The 20,082-nt window shown below is 42.8% G+C and overlaps 1 protein-coding gene across 1 annotated transcript in view; it reads left to right on the forward strand.

Annotated features, from left to right (window-relative positions):
- plxna1b (plexin A1b) overlaps positions 1-13,079 on the forward strand; it is a 197,687-nt gene extending 184,608 nt beyond the window's left edge. The window contains 10 exon segments of the mRNA XM_083938601.1: positions 1,168-1,234; positions 2,941-3,087; positions 3,517-3,676; positions 4,234-4,337; positions 4,584-4,680; positions 5,900-6,090; positions 7,902-8,071; positions 8,379-8,591; positions 8,679-8,829; positions 9,232-13,079. Of these exon segments, the coding sequence (XP_083794727.1) occupies positions 1,168-1,234; positions 2,941-3,087; positions 3,517-3,676; positions 4,234-4,337; positions 4,584-4,680; positions 5,900-6,090; positions 7,902-8,071; positions 8,379-8,591; positions 8,679-8,829; positions 9,232-9,327 (1,396 nt within the window). The 3' untranslated portion in view covers positions 9,328-13,079.
- Positions 13,080-20,082: the final 7,003 nt, after the last annotated feature.

Genomic DNA, 20,082 nt, shown 5'->3' on the forward strand with positions numbered 1-20,082 from the left:
GGAGTTCATGTCATGTTCCTGCAACATGCCCTCACTGGTTTCAGCACTAGCATATTGGCCAAGTTTCCTTAGTTTTCCCTTTATTCCTGTACTATTCCTCAATTGAAATGAAAAAAAACAGAAAATTCTTTGCAAAACTGACAAGAAAATATCTTGCTTTGCTGTTATTTCTCAACAGAATATACTTCTACACCTTTTTCACCTTGCTAATGACAAATGTGCTAATATTTAACATACATGTGGGAATGTGTCCCAGTTAGACAACCCAGTAGTCCAGCAGAAGGCTCTCTTGTGCACCCCATTCATCTAAGAGAAAACAAGCAATGGATGATTAGGCAATCTTTCTGTTTATTTTCTGTTCTTCTTAATGTGAAAAGGAATGATGGTGGAGGTAAATCTGAGGACGATGAAGAGGGTGACCAGCCCCCCCCATACCTGTAATGCCGGTCTCCCTTTCAGCCGTTTAACATATTAGACGCAATAAGTCTGTTAATTACAATGCCTTTTAATTGCTCTGTTGTCATCAGCCGGTTGTTCACGTATGTCTGCTCAAGAGTGTGCACATGCGGAGGTTCCCCTCATTACACGCCAGGTTTGTGATTAACGAGAGAAGTTAGCGAATTATACTAATTGCTGTATTTTTAATGAAGACCAGTGGGTTTGCTTGAAGGTGTTGGGGGAGGGGGGAGGACAGTAAAAGAAATGGAGGGGTTTGTTTTGCCAAGTGAATTTGTTTGCATGTGATGGTGGTGGGAGTGAAAGAGAGCAAGGGTAAGGGCTTGGTTGTTTGAACGCTAACCACACGACAGCTGATAATGCTGTATGTTGTCTTTGATGTGCGAGCATGTCTTAAATGCTTTCCCCCCTATGATGAAAGTGTGGGTTTATTCCCTACAGTTCGTGCTTGGGGGGGGGGGGGGGGGTGGGGCATGTTTTAGTTTGCTTGTTGAAACAGTGAGGAGCTGTTTGGGATGACTCCAAAACCTCCCAGTGTCTTGTGCAGAGGTTTACGTGCTGCTTAAAAATTGTCATTTCTGTTTTCTTTCCCCTTCTCACTCTGCATTACCATCCTTTTTAATGTCACTCTCTAATTTTATTTTTCTATTTTTTCTTTCTCATCCTCACCCTTAACCTTTCCCTTCCCCCTTCCTTTGATCTCCCTCCCAGGACGGAGTCAGTTGCAGAGAAGATGCTCACCAACTGGTTCACCTTCCTGCTTTACAAGTTCCTCAAGGTAAAACTGTTCGTCACACACACACACACACAGACGCGAACAACTTTTGAAGCAAAACTAATACCACTACTGTTTGAAAATTGAAAACTGCCTCACTAACACACACATTCACAGCTGCAGCATTAGATAAGGCAGAGGCAGCAAGATACCTATCCCGTACTTTGGCCTTTCATGTGGTAAATTCACCTTTCTCCGAATTGAAGAAAGTGCAGTCTGAAGCGCCGTTCAGACATAGCTGGTCATGTTGTTGTGATCGCCGTAGCCTGTCACAATAACCTGTCTCTTTGTGTCTCACTGGATTCTTTTACAGCTAGGAAAGTGTGTGTGTGTGTGTGTGTGTGTGTGTGTGTGTGTGTGTGTGTGTGTGTGTGTGTGTGTGTGTGTGTGTGTGTGTGTGTGTGTGTGTGTGTGTGTGTGTGTGTGTGTGTGTGTGTGTGTGTGTGTGTGTGTGTGTGTGTGTGTGTGTGTGTGTGTGTGTATCTGTATGCATGCCTGTGTGTTTGTTTCCCCCTTCAGAGCTTTGAGGCTTAGCAGAAGAGGAAGGCAGAGATCTTACACACATGTATTCTTTCATTTCTCTGTCTGTCTGTCTCTGCGTTTGTACGTTTTCTTTCCCTTTTTGAATTCCTCTCCCTCTGATATGGTATCAGAGAGACTTATTGAGGCTTAAACTGTGCTAAATTCTTGTTTCCACACACACATTCTCTACATTCAAACATTGTTGCAGCTAATCAGTTAGCAGCGGGGCCTTAAAACCCCGCCAGGACGGGCATTCTCATGGACAGTGAAGCAACCCAGCCCCCGGGGTCCACAGTTAGCATCCTTGTTTGTGAGTGTGTGTGTGTCTGTCCGCTTTGGGTATGCATTGCATGCCTGTGTTTTGGTTTAAGACTTGACAGCTAGAGCTGGGTTCAGAGATGGGAGTGGGTTACAGATTATTTTGTTCACCTTTTTCTGCTCCTGACTGCTCCTTTCTCTTGCTCTGTAGAGATGTTGCAGCATTCCTCAATGAGTGCAATGCTATAAGTGCAAATAGGAAGCTACAAAAATAAGACCCAAGTTGTAATAACCGGAATCATCCTTTAAAGAGCAAGTTGTTCAAGCAGGCAGTGCTTAGTCTGCAGGCCGGCAGAACAAGTGAGAGAGCGATGGGATAGAGAGACCGTGGCCCAACATCCCAGAGCTCGTTGCCTGGTTGACACGTCTCACACACCAAAGTGCTTCTCCAAGCGGTTTTCACCCCTCAGTCGTTAACCTTCTATTAACTCCTCCATCAATTGCCACTCATTCACACTCACACTCTCTCTGATTTCTTGCTCAGTTACTTCCTCACACACAAACAGCATTTTTTTTCCTAAAGAAGAGACACTGGGGAGAGGCTGGAGTGTGTGAGAGAGAAAAATTGTGTGTATGGTGTTCTGTCAGTTTTCAGCTCACTGTTAGCCAACACAGGCCTTGGCCTTGTCCTTTACTGCTGTGCCTGTGGCTGGCTTAAGGAAAACTAGAAATATAATTGGCGAGTTACTTAGCAAAGCTAAGCAACTTTTGCTGTTGTGTACTTTTTTGTTGTACATTTTTGCACAGTTGCATTTGTAGTTAGCATTTTAACAATCTGTCTTTCTCTCTTCATCAATCCTCTTCTTGCCTTTCACTTCTACTCGACTCTCTCTTCCTACTTCCTTCTTTCACTCTCTTGCCGTTTGCAGGAGTGTGCTGGTGAGCCTCTCTTCATGCTGTACTGCGCCATGAAGCAGCAAATGGAAAAGGGACCAATAGACTCAATCACAGGAGAGGCCCGCTACTCCCTGAGCGAGGACAAACTCATCAGGCAGCAGATTGACTACAAGACTTTGGTCAGTGCACTGGTCTACACAAACAGTCGGATGACACATTTGGTGTCAAAAAGAACAGATGCACGCACATAGTTTATACAGGACAGTGATGTGGATTTAATATGTGCTCAGTCTTCGGGAACCATTTTACAGTTGGTAGCAACATTGTCAAACTACATCTACACCAATGATCCTTTGAGGTTTATGACACACACATCACATAAACAAATAGGACCTTTTTAATTCTGGTAAAATACACTTTTAATAGTAATAAAGAGCTGCATATGCACTGTTCCGCAGTTGAATATTGATTCTCAACTGCCGTATGAAGTCTTTGTTTGCAGGGCAAAAATCATCATAGGGTCACGTTTCCACACATCGATAATTAACGCTCCCAGTCTGTGCTGACTTCTTTGTCTAAATGTGACCTATGCCCTTTGCCCTCCGTAGACGCTGCACTGTGTGAACCCAGAGAATGAGAACGCTCCGGAGGTGACTGTGAAAAGCCTGAACTGTGACACAGTGACGCAGGTGAAGGAGAAGCTGCTGGATGCTGTGTACAAGGGCACACCGTACTCCCAGAGACCAAAGGCATCAGATATGGACCTGGGTAAGGAAGGAAGAACTGAACTACTACACACAGACACACACACCAAGTATACACTTACGAGCGCAGGTGTATTACTGTAGGGGGTAAAGAGGGAATCGTTTCAAGAGCTCTCTGAAGCAGGAGGGGGTTCTTGAGAGAAATGATTCTGTACAAAAATAAATTCAAGTGAGGAGCCAAAAGTCACAAAAATTATGCATTATAGCCAATTTAATGAATCAAGTCAATGAACTTTGCTCTCTGCATCCTTACTCAAAGCTTCACTTTTTGTTTTGAGGAGGGAGTTTTTGATGAGTGCAATTCATGTCCCAATTCTCTCCTATATCATCATATTAACCATGCACAACCTTTCCTGTATCTCTTTTGCGTGCGTGCGTGTGTGCGTGTGTGCGTGTGTGCGTGTGTGCGTGTGTGTGTGTGTGTGTGTGTGTTTGTGTGTGTGTGTGTGTGTGTGTGTGTGTGTGTGTGTGTGTGTGTGTGTGTGTGTGTGTGTGTGTGTGTGTGTGTGTGTGTGTGTGTGTGTGTGTGTGTGTGTGTGTGTGTGTGTGTGTGTGTGATAGAATGGCGGCAGGGTAGGATGGCTCGCATCATCCTTCAGGACGAGGACGTCACCACGAAGATAGACAACGACTGGAAGAGACTCAACACCCTGGCTCACTACCAGGTACTCAAGCACACAATGATACTTTGGTGTCTTGTTGGAACAATAACTCCTCATTTAGTTGCACATTGTTGATTTGGAATTCATTCAAGCACAGTAGTTTGTGTTATGGTTGTCATTGTTTGGGTTCTCATTTTAAGTGCCTAAGTAAAGTAGCATTTTTCATTCTGTCAGGGCACAGGTACTGTGTGTGTGGTAGGACTATAACATTTTGTGCAGCGCTAACTGATCCTGAAAATCCTGTTTCAGGTGACAGATGGCTCGGTGATTGCCCTGGTGCCTAAACAGAACTCAGCCTACAACATCTCTAACTCCTCCACATTCACAAAGTCCCTCAGCAGATACGGTACGAAGGAAGGTCTGTGTGTGTGTGTGTGTGTGTGTGTGTGTGTGTGTGTGTGTGTGTGTGTGTGTGTGTGTGTGTGTGTGTGTGTCTGTGTGTGTGTGTGTGTGTGTGTGTGTGTGTGTGTGTGTGTGTGTGTGTGTGTGTGTGTGTGTGTCTGTGTGTGTGTGTCTGTGTGTGTGTGTCTGTGTGTGTGTGTCTGTGTCTGTGTCTGTGTGTGTGTGTGTGTACTCATTTCATAATAATTAATGCTAGGTACGAAGTAGACTTTATTTTCATTACTTTTTAATATTTATTTTTTTCTAAATCCTCCCCTGTTGTGTACAGTAACTCTCTTCCTGAGCTCTGCCACTGTGACATATAGTAAACATAAATACTCACTAACACCTCCATCAACCTTACTTCGTACTTCCCCGGTTCACATTCTCTCCTGACGTTTTGAACCTCTCAATCCTTTCCTGCTTTGTCACAGAAGTGACAAGCATTCAAACTGAAAGCGTAAGGCTCCGTGTCACAAAATAGGAGATCACTGTCCAACAAAGGGAGGGAGGGAGCATGAGAGAGAGTGACAGACAAATTTATTCTGGAATGAAAGAATGACGTGCAAAGTAGAAAGAGCTGTCACCTTTCAGAAATGCTTTTAACATCACAGAAATTTTGCTCCCTGTAGCGGATTTCTTATTAATGTGATATTTTATCTGTATAGCTTAATTTATAGGTACTTCTCCTTTAAAAGGGCAATCAAGACAATGGTATTATTATAAACTATAGACTGGCACCCAGCTATGTGCTGCTTCATATATGTAATCAGATTACTTATTTCTAACACCCTTGCTTTGCCAATCCCACAGCAAGCATTGTGCAAGACACTGACTCCTAGTCTAACTAGGATTTTTGTAGGTTAGATTCGATTTTACTTTATTATAAAACTCCTAAAAAGCCACATCTGTTTCACCTACTCAAAAAACAAAAAATTCATGCACATCACAGTATTACAAGAGCTTCAGGCCAGCAGCTCTGCACACAGCCTTTAACTCTGAACTTCCTCTTTTACTGTTATCTCCTTATTCCTTGATGCTTACATAAAAATAAAAAAATCCAAATAAAATTACAAACCACATGTTCAACAGTACAGTCACAGGTTGTGACTGTTCTTTTTTAATGTTATTTTTAGCCCATCCACTAAACTCTGTTCTGTGTCTCCGTTTCCACCTCCTTCCAGAGAGCATGCTGAGGACAGCCAGCAGTCCGGACAGCTTGCGCTCCCGAACACCCATGATCACCCCGGACCTCGAAAGCGGCACCAAACTGTGGCACCTGGTCAAGAACCACGACCACTCAGACCAGAGGGAAGGGGACAGAGGGAGCAAGATGGTCTCTGAGATCTACCTGACCAGACTGCTGGCCACCAAGGTATCGAGAAGCTGTGTATTTACACACAGAGACACACTCTTACACATTCTTACTCACCACTTCCCTGTCATGTAGCCCACTTGCGCCAGTAGCCTGTACCCCTGAGCTTTGTGTGGTGGTGGTCTCAGTGCTCATTAACATTTTTCATAACCTTTTGCACAAACACACACATATGCGCAGTAATTAGTGTTTGTGTCTTAATTAGGAGGTTGACCTTTGACTATTGAGCTGTTTGGTTGATGTAACTGGGCCCTCTGTTGGTGGCCTCTGGGCTTTCAGGCCCAGACCTTTATCCTGAGATCATTACTTACCAAAGTCTTCCATGTCCTCCAGACCAAACTATGGAACCTGTGCTCAGGTTTTTATGCAGCAGGTCTTCAGATAATTCAAAGGTTATTTTGAGTCTGGCTTTTTGTGTTGTCCTGGAGAAATATCCCTGAGTATGTCATTATCCACGATTGAGCAGAGTGTGGCTGTTAAAATGTTTTGTGCAACCCTGAGACTATTTCATATTCTGGGACTGTTGAAGGGTTGGTTAGGTTATTCATGTGTATGGTCTAATACACACATGTCCTCCCAAGCAAGTTGCAGCTGTACGTATCTCTAATTTTGCTGATATTAAAAATGCAAGAAAAACTATAAAACAAAATAAGGCAGCAACAGGAGAGATGTCTGGATTGTGCTTTAGTCCACAGCTGACAGCTCTTGGTTTACATTAATTCTGCCACATCTTGTACAAAGAATCCACATGGACTCCAGCTGTTTTGTCCCAAATCTGCTTATACACTCCTCAGTGGAAATAAACATACACACAATCATATGTATTAACAAATAGCTTATGAACACAAACACACAGTCTGCCTACAGAGTCTGCTAATTGTGCCAGCCCATGCTCTCATTTACAAGTACTAACTATCTTGGTTATTCAGCTCACCCTTTTTTCACTCATTAGCTGTATATTTCCATTGTTTGAGCTCCAGGTAAGAAAGTGCAACGTTAACGGCTCCAATGCATTCTCGATTGGGAAATGATTAACATACAAGCCAGGGGAAGACAATGGGGGGAAGTTGGAGCACTGCAGTTTATTCTTATTTATTACAGCCCCCACAACTTTGTGTGTTTAGGAAGCTGATTTGTGGATGTGTGAATGAGTACAAAACTGCAGATTCAACTTCTCGGCTGGTTTAAATAAGGTTTTGTAAAAGGTGGCCTGGATGCTTGAAGATGGAAAATAACTCAGTGAATGCTTGTGGGAAATATCAAATCCTTTCAACTTCAGAGGAATTTGTGAGGATTCAGAATCTCCAGAGTTGCATCATGTAGTAAAAAAACATTGTGGAACAGCCTTAGGCTGAACTCACATTGGGCCCCTTCCTAAATACTGTTAAAAACAGTGAGTACTCAGCACCATCACAAACTCTCAGAAAGTTGGAGTTCTAAAAGCAAAGCGTCATCTCAAACACCTGCTACTGACAGTCATCGCCTCCAGCCAGACCATCAAAAAGGAATATGCAAGCAGAGGCTGTTGTTTAGTGGTGTTACAACTTAACTGTGTTCTGTACCTTTGCTTTTCTGTTAGTTATATTCATTTACAGAGGGCTTATTCTGTTCTTCCCTGTAAAACATTGAGTACCCTGTGCCATGAGGCGCATGTGCTATACACAGAATAAAGCCTAGTTTGTTTTAAGATGGTTCAGCACATTCTCAAACTGGAATAAAGAACAGACATTAAATCAATACATCTTATATAAACACACAAAAGAAAAGTGTTTTTACAAACTAACTAAGCCAGTGTTGGTTCTCCTTCTTAGGGTACGCTCCAGAAGTTTGTGGATGACCTGTTCGAGACCATCTTCAGCACAGCGCACCGAGGAAGCGCCCTGCCTCTCGCTATCAAGTACATGTTCGACTTCTTGGACGAGCAGGCAGACAAACACTCCATATCAGACTCTGATGTACGGCACACTTGGAAGAGCAACTGGTGAGTTTGTGTGTGTGCACACAGTTAAAGGGCACCAATGGGAGTATTTGGTATTTGTTTTTTTGTCTCATTAGTGTTGTGAGAAACTTGTAGTAGTTGCTGTAGTATGAAAATGTTTTTGACTGTAAGCCAACAAACTACATTTTGATAGTTGTGGTGGAGCAGAATAAAAAGTGTTCATATTTCTCTTGCCTCAGGTGTTTTATCACTCAGACTTATCCTTTATTTAGCCACAACATGCATGCAGTGCTCTTTGCACATTAATAGTCCTCTAACTATGCAACTCTTCCTCCTTCCTTCTGTCCAGTCTTCCCCTGCGCTTCTGGGTGAACGTGATCAAGAACCCCCAGTTTGTCTTTGACATCCATAAGAACAGCATTACAGACGCCTGCTTATCTGTGGTGGCCCAGACCTTCATGGACTCGTGTTCAACATCAGAGCATAAACTAGGGAAGGACTCGCCGTCGAACAAGCTACTCTACGCTAAAGACATCCCCAACTATAAGAACTGGGTAGAGAGGTATGCCAACATATGTTAAATTCATTTTGCCTTAAAGCTGTATTAAAATAAAAATTGTCAAGAGCTAAAAAAAATTTTTCCCTTCAGGTACTACTCTGACATCTCCAGGATGCCAGCCATCAGTGACCAGGACATGAGTGCCTACTTGGCGGAGCAGTCGCGCCTACACGCCAACCAGTTCAACAGCATGTCTGCCCTAAACGAGATCTACTCCTACATTGTCAAGTACAAGGATGAGGTGAGATATCAGCCACTTCTAAGGTCACTCAAGATATTATTTTTTGTTTTTTTAAAATAGAATTTCAGCAGGGAGAGTATGGCATGACTGTTGTTGAACTGATGGAATCTGTGCTGTGGAAAGGTACATTGTGCTGAATTGAACATGTGAGAGCCCATTGTCATAGGCTAAATCTTATTCCACGCCCTTCATTGTTTTGTTTTTTCCACTAACTTTATTTGTCAATGCTGGCAATTTTTTGAATGCCAGCTTTTATATTTATGGCTTGTATCAATTATGAACCAGCCAGGTGGCATGTTGGTGTCCTCTGACACCCTTGTTTGGGAAGAATTATTCCACATTTTGAAAGCAAAAGAGAGCACATTGTGACACTGACTGACCTCCTCCCCCATCTATCTTCAGATCTTGTCGGCTTTGGAGCGGGACGAGCAGGCGAGGAGACAGAGACTGAGGAGCAAGCTGGAGCAGGTCATCGACACAATGGCCCTGAGTAGCTGAGGACCATCCAGCACCTCCATCTCCTCCTATTCTTCACTCCTCCTCTCCATCTGTCTGTCTCCCTAGCTCTTCTCACCCAGACAACAAACAAAACTCCTACCCCCAACAGTACGACAGACAAACTGCAAAAGGACTGAAGCAGTATACTGCAAAATGGGGGGGTTCGGCAGAGATGGGCGGGCCTGTGTACGCTTACATGTGTATGTGTGTGTTTGTCTGCAGCCCCATACAGTGTGTGGGCTCGTGTCTGTGTGAAAGACTGGGACACCAGACATTTCCACACATGCATACATGGAGAAACTTGTCAACTGACAGCATTTGATTATTGTGGATGTTGGTGTTTGTTGTTTGCTTGATTTTGATTTCAGGAGTTTTGTCGTAATGAAGCGATGGTCAGGAAAGAAACAATGGAAGCCTGAAATGAACTCCATGTATGGCATCATTCGCAGGATGGACCAATCTTTGATGAGTCAATGGAGAGAGGCTCTCTAGGTCATGTGGCTCCAACGGGTGTCACAGTTTTAAAGGATGTTAGTTTTTTCCTTTTGTATAGATGTAATCAACTGCCCACTCTCTGATCTCTCGCCACTCGTATTACTGCTGAATTTGCACAATTTACAGAAACGTTACATAGGAATACGATATAGATATTATATATAAATACAGCTACGTTTTTAAAGAAAGATTAGGGAGAAAACAATTTTTGTTGTTTTTCATTTTCATTTTAAACCAACAAACACAATAAAAATATCAACATTAAAAAATTATTTGATATGATAAGTACAAAGTAAAAACAATGTAGACAAAAAAAACAACAAAAAAGAAACAAAAAAGTCGTACTGTGCCATGTTTTCTTTGAATGTTGTTTAGTGCAAAGACATTTTGTTAGATGGAATGTGCTACCGTATGATTTAAAATATGAACATGCCTCGTGACTGAAAAGAATTGTCTGAGTAATGACCCATTATGAGATCCTAGTTAAAAATGACGGGAAGTGACGTGAAACAAAGTCGTCCATCTTCTTGATTTAGGACAGTTAACAGTGTCATGGTGATAACATGAAGTTGCTGTTTTTTCTAATTCAATCAGTGCAATCTGTTGGTTTCAGAAAACCAAATATATACTCGCAGGATTGTTGCTTTATTGTGGCCATGTTAGTATCTGGCGCCACGGCTGGTTCTGTTCTGCAAGGGTCAAAAAGAGTGAATCATGTTGTAGTAACTGAACAATGAAGTAGCTACATTGCACTACCTGAAATATTTCTGTTTGCCCCGAAACCACATAGCAAATATATCTAACCGTTGAGGAATGTTCACACCAAAGTCGAAGTGAATAAAATCAAAGACACATGTAAATTTGCCCAGTACAACCACTGTCTGATCTGCTCGCCACTGAGCGGCTCAACTGTTTTGGTTGGGGGTTAAGGGCCTTGCTCAAGGTCACCTAAATGGTGGTAATGAGTGAGGGGCAAGCACTGCTCATTCACTTTTTCCCACCCAAATTTATCCTGCTGGTCTGGGGATTGAAGTCAGAACCTTCCAATCATAAGCTTGCTTCTCTAGGCCACCACTTGCCCCTTGTTGTCACCATCTGCTGGATCTCTACCACTTAACATAATTACTCTACCAAGACAGAACAAAAAAGGACAGGTCTTGGAGAAAAGTCAGAGAATCTATAGTTGAAAAAATGAATTATTACTTGATTCAATCTAAAGGTTATACTTTGCTACAAGTTAGCACTGATGATAGCATTAGCTGCCTTCCCCAATTAGTTAGCACTCCAAAAGATACTCCAGCAGCCACATTTGCACGAGAAACGTCATGCAAACATTTGCTTTGCTTTTGGTCTGATCACATCCTCAGGATACCACAGAACTGGAATTTGGGTCATCCATCTCTAGAAGGGTCTATCATTTTCTGACACAGTCCTTTCAGAGCAAAGCCAAAGTCTTGGTGCTTACAGATGTTGTTTACTTCTTCACAGGAGCAACAGTGAGGTCAGGCAGAGCTTAGCCAAGCCCCTCAGTGGTGAAACAAAGTGGGGAAAGCTGTTTTCAGCAATACTCAAATAGATGGAGTGTTTCTTTCCACCTCTAACCTATCTATTTGAAACAGGGGTTTAGCTTTTTATCCATGACGGGGATATAGAAAGATATAGATGTGAGACACCTATTCATTAGCTACACAAGGCTGAGTTATCCTCTTCTTAGCCTGCAGCTCTTGTTTCAAAACTAGCCTATTGCCATGTGTGGCTTAAGCTTTTGTTTTATTATTACTGCTCTCTCAAGAGGATTTCTTTGTTCTCTTTTTTTTAAGTCAGGGTTATTGACTTTGTGGTGAGAAATAATGTTTTCTGATTTATTTTTTTTTCTGCTTGCCGAAAAACCAAACTGTGGTCTGTATAATGTTTTTGTTGATGTTTTCATTTGTAATTGTATACCTTTTCATGATGAACAAAAGCTGTTTGCCATTTTTTGTAATCAGGTTGTTTTTTTGTTTGTTTTTTTAGTCTTTTTATTTTCAACATGTAAATTGTACATTTTACGGTACACAGAAGACAAAACTCTCTTCGGTTTGCCTGAAGTTGAAGTACTTGACCGACCTCAAGGTTTATTTTCCTGATCTCAAGGATCAAAATGAAATTGTTGCATCAGATGAGCATCTGTGTCTTTGTGATGGAAATGTGACATGCTGCTTTAACTCTTGTACCTTGTTTTTCTATCAAACATTAGGGCTGTCATTTTATGCTGATCATAAATGCTGTCTCTGTCCATTTTTACGCCAAGTTCCTTAAGTAAAAAGAAAAGATCTCTCACACCCGGGAGTAGTGAGCACAGCTCCCAAATTAATATCAACCCACCATTTTGTTTGCATGTCTGAGATATGACATTGCCTTCTACAGCTGCAAAAATATGAGCCTAGTTTAAATGGATACCTGTAGGGATCTCATTAATACTACCTGCCAAAAAACAATCTTAAGGGACCACATAGGCTACACACATTGAATAATCTATCTTAGAATCAGCTATATTAAATAAATACTGCAAAACCTCCACCAAAATATGCTTAGTCCACATACAAACATTTTAAACATGTTTTTATTTCATTCTTTAGTGTAAAGCTGGGTTTTTTTTCTGCACTCATACATTTTGGTGCTCTTACTGTAAATCACAGGGCAAGGAAAATAGATGACTGCTGAGTCCAGAGCTCAGCGGTGCTGTTAACAGCAGTTCCTTGAATGATCAGTACGGGAATAGTGTACAGTAGGGACAGATCCACTCGCTCCCTGCAAAAGCACACAGATGAAAAGCCAGCTGAGGCTACAGTGCCCAGTAGGTGATCTGTCAGGCTTTTTTTTTTTTTTTAAAGACACTTTCTCACTTCATTCTCAGGTTCACGCTCCATTTGTGTCGTATTCTGGTTTGGCTAGTTTATCATTTGCATGGCTACTTGCCTTTAAAATTGACCTGCTTGGGTGCATTTTTGACTTGTGTTATTGTTGTGGAGATGGCGTACAGCATGTCTGTTGTCTGAGAGTGTTTGGTTGCATCAAGAGGAAGCGAGCATCAGCTGACTTAGAACTTGTCACAAGAACAACATGCAGACTGCAGTTTGACAGAGTTGCTGGGTTTTATGCTGGTTCTCTGTCAAATCGGAACAAATGTGAAGTTTACTGGCTTCAGTGTGAGCAGAGGCAGCTTAGTCATGTATCTCATGTTTAATCCTCAGCTCTTTAGACATGCTTAGTCACACTTTTGCCCCCCCCCCCCCCCCCCCCCCCACAAAAAAATAGTTGAATCAAATGCAAATCCTCACACTGTCCCCCCCCACCCCCCGCGCTTCTGGTTATGGAATATTCAGTAGTTATCCTCTTCTTTTTCTTTTAATGGAAGTTACATAGAAACCAAGGAAACACAAAGCAAATGAATTTCAGACAGACCTGGAAAAATAATTTTAATACTACAATAACTCTGATACATTTTTAGAGTTTCAGACTTGAAGCAACTCACAAGTTTGCAGGTTAACATTCATTGTGTAAATATTCTGTTATTTCCTATTTTGCAGATTTACTACTTGTAAATAAACACGCATCAAGGAGAGATTAAACATTTTTTGCTAAATAAAATGGCTCGGGGGTTTGTTTGTTACTATTATGTTCCAATAATAGTAATATACACAGACATGCTCTGCTGTGGCATGGGGTTTCTGATTCAACAACCTGGCTACGGCCAAGGATAATGTGACTCCTATTATGTGTATATATTTCTCTACCTGCAACTCTCCTTCCCACCAATTTCCATTGATTGTCCAACCTGAGCAACCTTGTAAAAATGAAAAGGGTAAGTGGTGGTGTGTGTTTCTCATTCTAAATATTATATTCATTTACCTGATGATTTTATCCAAAGCATAGTATGAACAGGTGAATTTCTGGTCTGTGACGGAAGATGTGTAAGGTTTCTGCCATCCTGATGTCAGTGGGAAGCTTGTTACTCCATTTATACCTGCCTTCAAAATTGACCGACAACCCAAAGACCCAGGCACAATGAAAAGTGACACAGCAGAAATTAATTCACACATCTCTTGTGTTCACTTAATATTCCTGTGTCCATGTTCTGCCACTGGGAGGCACTGTGAGATAGTGAGCGAAAAAGAAAATGACGATAGTAACTACTGTGCCGTTGAGTTGTTGATCCTGGAGCTAGAGAAGTGATTGTCTTTTTTCCAGAATCCACACTACAATGTCTTCATGACTTATGTGGTTCTAAAAGCTTGTTGGAAACTTTTGATGCTGTTAAGCTAACGCTAACAACATTTGCTAGCCGGGAACATGCTAGCGCTAGTCACAATAGTTTTCTGGGCTTCTTTCTATTAACTGAACATCGTTTACTTCCCCCTGATGTTTTGTTGTTACAATCTTACACAATTCCATTTAATAACTAGTAGTTAAAGAGTGGGGAAAATGCTCTCGAACTAGCAAGCTTGTTGCTTACTGCTAGCACAGATAACTTCAGGACAATAAGTTCAAACAGTTATTCAAAAGGTGTGGTTTTTCCCACTGATCCCAGTCTCGTAACTACTTGGAAACAAAAGCAGCCTCCATTTTGGACTTTCCGGCTCTCCAATCCTTTAAAGATGTGAATGGACCTTAACCCTGCAAGACTGTGAAGCATGTTGCTGTGTAGTTAAGCGCCTAACAAGGAAAAGTGATCCTTTTTTTCAGATTTAATTAAAAACCGGGTTTAGATATGGGACCTTAAGTAGTTTTGAAAACTGTAACGAAATCTGGAATTGAATGCTTGTTCAGATTGCTACACTTATTATTTAATCAGACAGTATCTACTGCTTCTCCAAACTGGAGACCACTTTACCTTGCTGTCTTTACTTTACAGAACTTCTCTCCAGTTTCCTCAGAAGTTTCTCTCTCTCTCTTTTCAGCAGTTCAGTCTTCCTGTGCTGGAGTTCTTCTGTATCTGGCTCATAAAGAGATCCTCTTGTCTTCACAGTGAATGGCATTTTGTCATCTCTATCACTCATTTTATGTTCATGTATTTGTTTATTTGATAATCTGTTCAGAGTGCACAGTTGCACTTATGCAAAGGAATATGTTGGGAAATGTAGTGCCACAGGGAAGAGCCGACTGACACCAAGGGAAAGCAGTGAAATTGTTTTTTAATTCAATTCAATTTTATTTACAGTGCCAATTCATAACAAAAGTTATCTCAGTACACTATACATATAGAGTAGGCAAAGACCACTCTAAAACATATTTATGATTTACATAGACCCAACAATCCCCCCATGAGTTGCAAGTGTGTGCACACTGGCAACGAAAAGCTTCCAATTTAACAGGCAGGAAAGTCGAACAGACCCAGCTCTATGGAGGACTGCCATCTGTTTTGACCGGTTGAAGGGGAGGAAGAAAAGGAGAGAGAAAGAGCGAAGAGACAGACAGGTTGACAGAGAGAGAATTGAATTGAATGTGCACTACTTAAACCTGATTTTTAGGTTCACTGCAGCATCCGTGTCAGTACTCTTGCCTGTTTCTACGAACTGGCGGCGTTCTGTCAGTATAGATTATCCCTTTAAATAATAATTTTCAGGCTGCATATTATTGAGGAAGAGCACTTGTATGGCTGCCTGTGTATCAACTTTTAACATTTAAACTTTTTTGGACCCCTTAATGCAAGGTACTGACATACTGTTGAATTATTATCCACACTAGTATCGAAGTATTCACTCAGTCCACATTAGCCTCTTAATGGACTTTGTCATTTAGTATCAAAGAATTAAGGTTCAAAATGTTCACATTCAAGAGAAACCTTCTTGTCAGCCTGCAGCATGATAGCTTCCCTCCTCCATCTCCCTGCCTCTCATAACATGGCCAGCATCATTAATCATTCTTATGGGAATGTGCATGAGTGGCTGGTGGAGGTTTGTTCTCTGGAGGTGTTAATACTAACACGTTTACCCCCCTAACCATACATCATGCTTGCACTGCCCTCAGCTTACATGGGCACTTAGATGGAAGATTGGCTTTGAGTGTGCAACACAGTAGAGCATCAGCTGGTTTAGATAGGCTAGGCCAGTCTTTTTCATGGCAGGTATTGCTGCTGAACAAGAAGACACGTAGCAACAAAGAGAGAGAAAATCCAGAAGAAAGCATATTTGAATGAACCACCTTGTCCTTTTTTCATGGCCTGCCTTAAACCGTCAGCACTTCCCTCCCCCTTTCCACCCCCCCAGCAGATTCAATGAGCCCAGATAGACAGAAAATGTTATCGCTCGCACCATGTGTAACCAGCCGGGCTAATTCAATTAAATTTCCATCCAAGGAGGAACGCTGAAATTGCGTAATGGTCGTGGGAGCACTGAATCTCGTAATGATCCTGTCAAGAGGCAAATGATCTTGCGGGGCGAACATTATGATAAATTTCTTGCAAAGCACAAGATGCTCCAACCTTCCTCCGCCTCACCCCCCTTCCTCCACCTCTTCTTGCATGTAAAATTCTGTTGCGGTAGTTAATAAAGCCATGATCTGTATTTGCCCCCCCCCCCCCCCCCACATGCTGAAACCAGTGAAAATGAAATTCTATTTTAGCTGAAGAGTCTTTTGGTATCTGTCAATGTGTGTTGCATCAAGAGTATGCCAGTAACAGGAAACCATAAGTGGCAGTGGTATCTATAGGGTCCCTAAATCCCGTGAGCAGTTCAGTTCTTCCTGGTGAGGCGAAGGCGACAGCCGTAACTGGTTCGGGGATGCTACGAGATGGATAACTGTCACCATTCTTGACTTATGGTGCACAGAAGCTTTGTGCGAGTCTGAAGGAGAGGAGTGGGTGTAAAGTACAGGTGCTGTCAACCTTCAGCCCACCGTAGACGTACACAATCACTCCATACATAGTGAATATTTAGTAAGGATGTTGTCTGTGTTAGGTTAGTTCGTAAAGCCTCCACCTTGCTATGAATCACAAAGCGAGGTAACCAGATAGATTAAGTTAAACCTGCTCTAATCAGCATTTGTATATGAACAATGACTCACACGACTACTGTATGTGAAAGGGACCCTATAGATAGTTTTATTTATTTTTATTATTGTTCTTAATTTTAAGCTCTTTATTTATTGTTGTGTTTTTATTTTTTTTATTTGTTTCTTATTTTTGGCTAAGGTTGTGACCTTGCCAAATTAAGTGTGTAAATCTGTTTTATGACCTCAGTGGACCCCAGGAAGACTAGCTGTCGTCTAGGCGTCAGCTAATGGGGATCCTTTTCAATAAATTCAAATTCAAATTCAAATGTGTCTTTTGCAGCCAAGAATCCATAGAAAATGCAGTTTCCCTAAACTTTACAGAGCTTATTAGCATCTGTAGCTTATTGTTTTGGTAATAAGGCCCCCATCTTTAGGCCTATTGTTGTTACAGTTGTGTCTGGATACAGTAGGTATACATATAATATATAATAATATAATATAATACATATACGCGATACAGTAACTGTATCGCGTCCGACTGGTGATACAGAATCTACAAGAATCTACAAGTGAAATTGCATATTGGTACATGGGCATTTACATGTCAAATTAGTAAACGAAAGTGGCCTTGATGAGAGAAAGCAGTAAGAACGTTTGGGCTACGCTCAGCCTGAGCGGCTCAGATGGTGGTTTACATTAAAATGAAAATTAAGAAAACTTTACGGTATATTTTGGAGGTGTTAAAGTATGTAATTTTATTGTGAAGGACTGAAGTATTGTCCGAGTGTTTCACGTCGAGATCAGGGTGTCCGACCAGGGCCGAGACGAGCACACAGCTAAATCACCAGTGTTAGCGTCCTTTTGACCACTCTTGAAAACACAAAGCTAAATTAGGCTGTTAAAACAATATATTTGGTACAAAGACGTTAGACTTAAATTTTTACCCCATTAAATTAACTCAAAACATTGCACCATCATTTATTTTTTTTATTTACAAGTCATTACGACCCTGTTGATTACCGCGGTCTTAACAATATTACTGTGAAGAATAAGTACCATCTGCCATTGATTAATTCCGTGTTTGAACCGGTGCCACTGTCTTCTCCAAACTAGATCTCCGCAATGCTTACCATCTAGTCAGAATTAAGGAGGGGGAAGAATGGAAGACCGCTTTCAATACCCCTCTTAGCCACTTTGAGTATCTGGTAATGCCCTTTGGCTTAACTAATGCCCCAGCTGTCTTTCAGGCATTAGTGAATGACGTTCTCCGGGATTTGCTAAACCGCTCAGTGTTTGTCTACCTAGATGACATTTTCTAAGGACTTGTCAGAGCATGTAGATCATGTCCGCCAGGTTCTCCAGCGCCTACAGGAGAATCGGTTGTTCGTCAAGGCAGAGAAATGCGAATTCCACGTTTCATCAGTGACTTTTCTGGGGTACAATGTGGAGAGCGGGCAGGTGAAGGCAGATCCAGCTAGGGTTAAACCTGTGACGGAGTGGCCCACGCCATCTTCCATGAAGCAACTACAGCAATTTCTGGGTTTTGCTAACTTCTACCGTCGGTTCATCCGTAACTACAGTCAAGTAGTGTCTCCTATGACTAAGCTTACCTCCCCCACTACTCCCTTTGTGTGGTCCTCTTCTGCTGAAAGTGTTTTCCAGACCCTGAAGAAGTGCTTCTCATCTGCCCCTGTGTTGGTTCAGCCCGATCCTTCCTGTCAGTTCATTGTGGAGGTAGACGCCTCGGATCTGGGAGTAGGTGCGGTTTTGTCACAACATTTGGCTACTGACAACAAGGTTCATCCGTGCGCATTCTTTTCCAAGAAGCTGTCCCCCGCGGAGAGGAACTATGACGTTGGGAACCGTGAGTTACTGGCTGTCAAATTAGCCTTGGAGGAGTGGCGACACTGGTTGGAGGGGGCAGAGACTCCGTTTGTGGTTTGGACTGACCACAAGAACCTGTTGTACATCCAGACGGCTAAGAGACTGAATTCCCGACAAGCCCGGTGGGCATTGTTTTACGGACCTTTCAATTTTTCGTTGACTTACATTCCAGGAAGCAAGAATGTGAAACCGGATGCCCTTTCAAGCCAGTTCGGACGTGCTGAGGAGGAGGAGACCGGGTCAGACCACATCATTCCCGCATCTTGCGTTATGGCTGCTCTCACCTGGGAGATTGAGATGACGGTGAGACAAGCGCAACGTACTGACCCCGACCCCGGTGGTGATCCACCGGAGCGTCTGTTTGTTCCCACCAGTGTTCACTCCCAGGTGCTCCATTGGGGACATTCCTCTCGCCTCGCCTGTCATCCCAGGATTACCAGGACTCTATCCCTCCTGAACCCTCACTTCTGGTTGAAAACCATGACCAAGGATACCCAGGAGTCTGTCCTGGCCTGCACCGTCTGCGCTCGGGGCAAGTCCTCTCATCGTCCTCCTGCTGGTCTTCTCCGTCCTCTTCCCGTGCCTGGTCATCCTTCGTCTCACACCACATTGGACTTTGTCACTGGACTCCCTGTTTCTCAAGGTAACGACACTATTGTGACCATTGTTGACCGGTTTTCTAAGATGGTGCCCTTTGTTCCTCGGCCAAGACTGCCGTCAGCCATGAAGACAGCATTCCTTTTGGTAGAACATGTTTTTCGACTCCATGGGATCCCTCAGGACATCGTTTCGGACCAGGGTCCCCAGTTCCCTTCCCTTGTCTTGAAAGCCTTCTGTCAGGCTCTGGAAGCCGGGGTCAGCTTATCCTTGGGCTACCACCCTCAGTCTCATGGGCAGACGGAGAGAGCCAACCAGGATTTTGAGACCGCTCTTTGCTGTGTCTGTGCCTGAAATCCCTCGTCATGGTCGTCTCAGCTGTCCTGGGTTGAATACTCCCGCAACTCCCTCTCCTGCTCTCCTACAGGTATGTCTCCCTTCAAGGCTTAGTTGGGTTACTTACCTCCTCTCTTTCTGGCCCAGGAGTCCGAGAATGCAGTGCACTCCATTCAACATCATCTCTGGAGGGTTCGTCGGATCTGGAGGTATCGCAGGATGGCGGATGGCTGTCGCATCCCAGCTCCCGAGTACAGACCGGGCCAGAGGGTCTGGTTAAGTTCTCATGACATTCCCCTTAATGTCGCCTCCAAGAAGCTCGCTCCCCGTTTCATTGGTCCCTTCGAGGTCGAGGCTGTCCCAGTGCCGTCTGTCTCAAGCTCTTTGTTTCTATTAGGATCCATCTCACATTCCACGTCTCCCAGTTGAAGCCTGGGATCACCAGCACTCTGTGCCCGCCTACCGTCGCCA

Source organism: Echiichthys vipera (genome assembly GCF_963691815.1).
Source record: "Echiichthys vipera genome assembly, chromosome: X".
Classification (NCBI taxonomy): domain Eukaryota; kingdom Metazoa; phylum Chordata; class Actinopteri; order Perciformes; family Trachinidae; genus Echiichthys; species Echiichthys vipera.